This window comes from Hypanus sabinus, chromosome 10 (genome assembly GCF_030144855.1).
Source record: "Hypanus sabinus isolate sHypSab1 chromosome 10, sHypSab1.hap1, whole genome shotgun sequence".
NCBI classification, from domain to species: domain Eukaryota; kingdom Metazoa; phylum Chordata; class Chondrichthyes; order Myliobatiformes; family Dasyatidae; genus Hypanus; species Hypanus sabinus.
In genome coordinates this window covers 31316082-31322081 of record NC_082715.1, presented here as the reverse complement: position 1 = coordinate 31322081, position 6000 = coordinate 31316082, and the positions used below count along the sequence as shown (strand labels likewise).

Here is a 6000-nt window from a genome sequence, read left to right as displayed (position 1 = left end):
GCGGTGAGTACGTGTGATGTATGTGTTTCTATATTTATATACAGTACATACAGTATGTGTGCGTGCGTCATAATCAGTTTTATTATCACTTATATGTTATACTTGTTGCTTTGCAGCCACTGTACAGTGTGCAAGATAAATAAATCATGCAGAGAAGGGTAAAATTAGGTAGTGATCATGGACAGTCCAGAAATCCAATGGCGGCGAGGAAGAAGCAGTTCCGAGATCGTCAAGTTTGTGTCTTCAGGCTCTTGCCTCTCTTCTCCAGTGGTTGTAATGAGAAGGGAGGGGGCATGTCCCAGATGGTGAGGGTCCTTAATGATTTTAGTGATGGATACCGCTTTCAAGAAGATGGCCTCTGTGGTGGAGAGGGTGGTGCCTGTGAGGGAATAGGCTGAGACTGCAAATCTCCGTGCTTTGGCACTTCTAATCCAGGGCGTGACGGCTATTTCAAAGTTCAAAGTAATTTTTATTATCTAAGTACATACATGTCCTCATAGACAACGCTGGGATTTATTTGCTTGCAGGCATACTAAATAAATTAAATAACCGCATCTAAGCGTACAACTAGTGTGCACAAGACAACAAACCGTGTAAATACAGAAAGAAAGGCAGACTAAAACACAACAAGCAATAAGTATCGAGAATGTGAGATGAAGAGTCTTTTAAAGTGAGTCCATTGGTTGTGGGAACATTTCAACGATGGGACAAGTGACATTGAACGAAGTTATCCCCTTTGGTTGAGCCTGATGGTTGAGGGGTAATAACTATCCCTGAACCTGGTGGTGCGTGTCCTGAGGCTTTTGTACTTTCTTCCTGATGGCAGCAGCGAGTGCTGGGGGTCCCTGGTGATGGGTGCTGCTTTTCTGCAAGAGCGTTTAATGTAGCTGTGCTCAGTGTTGTGGGGGGGGGGGGGGGGTGCGACTTACGCGCGATGGACTGGGCCGTATCCACTACTTTTTGTCGGATTTTCCGTTCGAGGGAATTGGTGCTTCCATTTCAGGCAGTCAATATACTCTCAAACTCACGCCGAATCTCCGCAAACTCTTTAGCAGAGAGGCGCTGCCGTGCTTTCTTTAAGGATAAACTATTTTAACTGTGTAGGATAATGACAAGAAACTGGCAAAACGGCAGAATATGGTGTAGAAGAGTTTAGAAAATGAAATTAGCGAAGTTGCTTGTCGGATTAGGCGTGAGCGAGGGGCGTTAGGACCTGGCGGGAAACTGCTGCCTCAGGTGGGAGCCTGTCAATTTCACCCTAAGTCACAGAGTTGCGCTACTTGTCCTTCACTTTCCCCAAACGCCTCCAGCAGCCAGTGTCGATCTGCTTTCCAGCAATGGGACTAGCTGGCACCACAGTGAAATATCAGTCTCGAAATGCGACTTGGCGGAATGAATAACTGAGGAAGGGACGGATCTTCAGCGTGTAAAACAGATGCCGAATGATCCAAGGATGTTTCACCCAGATCCGCGTTGCTTACGTTGGGATGTGATTTTCCTGAGCTTGATGGGTCTGGTTTGGACGAGCAACTTTGTCACAACTTCTTCGGACTTTTCCGGTAGGGTGATAGACAAACAGACGGGGGAGGAGGGAGGTGGTCAGTTTTTATGAATCCATGGCAAAATAGTTGATTATTTCCTTCGTGTGCGCAGAAGTTTTTATGTGAGCAGAGTTCTGGTTGTGTTTAAACTGTTTTGGAAGACAGTCTATCAGAGCCTGGTAGTGAATCTTGAAACACGAAATAAAACTGCTTTTCCCTTCAAACATTGAGATAGATATTAACTAAAATGTCTTGTTCCAATTTTAAATGCTGGATGTAGTACTTTGGGGGATATATATTCTGGTTAAGTTATTTTATCAGATATTTATATAACGCAACTGAAGTTTTTAGAAAAAAAAACTTAAAAGAATATATATCCTTGAAACCAGAAAACGAGTGAAGTGGTTTGAAGTTGCATCCTTTAAAACAACACGCGGATTGCTATCAACGGCTGCTATTTTGAAGAGCAACTTGAGTGTAATTCAGCTGCGTCCATTCGGAATTAGAAAGCCGAAGTCCAACCTTGCAATGAAGTTTTCACATCTGTTTCTTTTCTGGGATCGTAGAACACACGATGTAAAATGGAAAATCCTTGTTGCGTTGTGTCTTTATGATGGTAAACAACACCCACTGATCCGTGGCGGATAATATAATTATAAAGATTGTTTCACCGCTCTTAGAGCACTTGGATCAACACGTATCATAATCGCGACCGACTGTTTTGGGTGCCTGTGACTTCTCGATCTTTAAACGTAAGAGATAACGAGGATCATTTCCCCCTCTGAAACCACGCGCTAAACTGGGAAAGGAAGACTTGCTGCAACGTCTTGTGTTTTCAGTCAGCAGTGTTCAATCACGGAATTGTGTCCCTCTTCCACTCCTTGCCCAGCCGCTGGACAACTTGCTGTGGATTGTATAGAGGCAATGCCGTATCGTAGACCTGGTTTGGTCATCAGTTCCCTTTCACGCCTTTGCGGGTCTTTTTTTGCGGTGTTGTGCAGAGTGGACTGAGCGTGCATTTGTTAAATTGCGAGCATTATAAACCGGCCATTGTCACCTATCTGCTAATTGACTTTGTATGTTTATTCAAGCTGACCACTTTAGTTGCGCGCGAGTCTACAGCCAAAATTGCCGTTGTCTTTAATCAGGCCATAATAAAGACAATTTGTTTAACAAGCTCTTTTCAAGTGATTATCCAGGGGATTACCGGTTTTGTATGGTCAACAAACACTTTGATATTGATTTTTTTTGGGGGGGGGAGGAGAATGAAAGTTGTACATTATCTTTCTTGACTGGTAGGCAAGGGAAATCTGTCATAAGTATTCAGTGTAACACAACCGTTGCCATAAAATGAATTATCAGGAACTTGGCAGAAGCACCTTTTAAGCACAGGAACGTGGATTTGAATCCACTTTAAACAAAAGCCTTTCCAGCCCCTGCGTTCTCTCGTGTCTCCAGCCTTCTGCACCGAATCCATTTGAACGTGGGCAGCTCGAGAGTTTGGAGCACCCGGAGAGAAAAGACAAAACTCATTGGAGCGGTAGGGGGTGATACTGTTCCAAAATTGAAGCTTGGGGTGCGTTTCTATGAAAGGGCATAATAGCATTTGTGACTCTTCATGTAGCTTATCATGTATTCGAATAGAAATGCTAAATGTCTAACAAAGGTCAGAAAACTCGTTTTTCATAAATAAGATGGACAGAGATGTGGAAATTGAGGGAATACTCGGGAGTAGTGTTAAGTCATCTGGGTAAAATTTCTTGCACAGCGGACATGAGGGGTTGTTGGTATATTTCTTATGAACCCTTCAACTTCATAAACCTGTAATCAATAAAACAGTTATAGTTTTTGTGATGGGCACATTTAGGGATTTATAATCTATCATCTGAAAACTGTGGACGTTTAACACAGAAGTTGGGCAATGTCAATTACTCTGGAAGTTAATGGAACATAATCACATGACAAAGAACTGGCAAGTGCTTTTAACAGATTACGCTGATTAACTGAAAGCAAGAAATAGAAATTATCAGTGATTTCACGGCCAATTTGATGACATTACCATAGATACTTTAACAAATGTGGGAAATGGACTCCAGTGCGTCCTTTTAGACTGGATTTTAATTAGTTTAGTAAGTGTCAATCTTTTCATTGCTAATTAAACAAGTTAGAATGGCTGGGATATTGTAGTGGAGGTAAAAGGACAACACCGACTGTACTATGTGTAAGTCTTGGGCATGTATGTATTGCTAGACACACAAAATGTGGTTCCTTTGGATTTCCAGATTTTCGCACACTACTGTAGTAATTTTATGTATTGCTCTATTGTTCTGCTACCGCAGGGAAAAAACAAATTTCATGACATAGGTGAGTGCGGATAAACCCGATTCTGATGTGGGTCTGTATTGTGGACTGAGAGTGGGAAGGGGGCAGGGAGAGGGGAATCATTGTTGGGAAAAGGGCAAGAGAGGGGACGGAGTGGAAGCACCAGAGAGACTTTCTGCAATGACCAATAAACCAATGGGTTGGAATCAAATGACTTTGCCTGGTGTCTCAGGGGTGGTGTGTCCGTGACCTATTTACCCATTCTTTCCCCAAATTGTTCAATATTTTTCTTCCAATAATAATTTTTCTTTCATTGTGAGCGTTTCAATATTTTCCTGAATCCTATTGTAATAATCATTTTTGAAAACCACATGACATAGGAGCCAAATTAGGCCATTTGGCCTGTCAAGACCCCTCTACCTTCATTCATGGCTAATTGATTATCCCTCTCAACCGCAATCTCCTGCCTTCTCCCTGTACCCTTTGATGGCTCGAATAATCAAGAACATATCAAACTTTGCTTAAGTATACCCAATGGTTTGGCCTCCACTCACTACCCTCTAGCTAAAGAAATTCCTCCTCATCTCTAAGGGATGCCCTTCTATTCAGAGGCTGAGCCCCTTGATCCTGGACTCCCTCAATATAGGAAACATTTTCTCCATGTCCACTCCTTGTAGGCCTTTCAATATTCAATAGGTTTCAATGAAATCCTCTCTCATTCTTCTAAACCCCAATGAGTACAGGTCCTCAGGAATAAACGCTCCTCATACAGCAACCGTTCAAAGGTCAAAGTAAAATCTATTACCAGAGTACATACATGTCACCACATACAACTGTGAGATTCTTTTTCCCTCGGGCTTACTCAAATAACTTATCGAACAGTAACTGTAAACAGGATCAATGAACAGCAAACTGTGCAAATGCAAATATAAATAAATATCTTGTTATTTACTGCTGAGTCTTTAAACTGAGATAATTAGTTGTGGGAACATCTCAATAGATGAGTGTAGTTACACAAATACAAAATGTTGGCCAGGCAGCACCTATGGGGGAAAAAAGTACAGTTGATGTCAATACTGTTCTTGAACCTGCTGGTGGAGTCCTGAGGCTCCTGTACCTTCTACCCGATGGCAGCAGCAAGAAAAGAGCCTGGCCTGGGTGGTGAGGATCCTTGGGGATGCTGTTTTTCTATGACAATACTTCATGTAGGTGTACTCAATGGTTGGGATGGATTAACCTGTGATGTACTGGTCTAAATCCACTGCCTTGGTGGGATTTTCCACTCAAAGGCATTGCTGTTCCTATACCAGGCCTTAATGCAGCCAGTTAACACACTTTCCTCTGCACATCTATGGAACTTTGTCAAGGTTTTTGATGTCATGCTGAATTTTCGTAGGCTCCTAAGGAAGTAGAAGTGCTGTCTTGCTTTCTTTGCAATTACATTTATATGATGGGTACAGGACAGCCCAATGAGAGAGTGACACCTAGAAATTTAAAGTTGCTAACTCTCTCCATCGCTGATCTTCTGATGAGGACTGGCTCATGGACCTCTGGTTTCCCTCTCCTGAAGCCTATAATCAGTTCCTTTATTTTGCTGACATTGAGTGAGAGGTTGTTGTGACATCATTCGGCCAAATTTTCAGTCTCCCTCCTGTATGCTGATTCATCACCACCTTTAATACAGCCCACAATGGTGTCATCAGCAAACTTGTATATAGTTTTGGAGTTGTACTTAACCATGTAGTCATAGGTGTAAAACGAGTAGAGCAGGGGGCTAAGTACACATCTCTGTGGTGCATCTGTGCTGATGGAGGAGATGGTTTTGCCAATCCAAACTGACTGGGTCTGCGAGTGAGGAAATCCAGGATCCAATTGTGCAAGAGGGTACTGTGGCCCAGCTCTTGAAGCTTGCTGATTAGTTTTGAGGGGATGATGGTATTAAATGCTGAGCTGTAATCGATAAAGAACATCCTGGTGTAAGCACCTTTTCTATCCAGATGTTCCAGGGTTGTGTGAAGAGCCTGACATGGCATGAGATGGCATTTGCTGTGGACCTGTTGCTTCAGTAGGCAAATAGGAGAGGATCCAAACTGCGCCCCAGATAGCAGCTGATATGTTTCAACACCAGCCTTTCAAA

The 6000-nt window shown here is 42.7% G+C and overlaps 1 protein-coding gene across 1 annotated transcript in view; it reads left to right on the top strand.

The window, feature by feature from the left end:
• Positions 1-1292: 1292 nt before the first annotated feature.
• The window catches only part of LOC132400540 (protein eva-1 homolog A-like), a 296591-nt gene continuing 291883 nt past the window's right edge, over positions 1293-6000 (top strand). Inside the window, exon 1 of the mRNA XM_059981585.1 lies at positions 1293-1559. Within this exon, the coding sequence (XP_059837568.1) occupies positions 1436-1559 (124 nt within the window). The 5' untranslated portion in view covers positions 1293-1435. The remainder of the gene's footprint in view (positions 1560-6000) is intronic.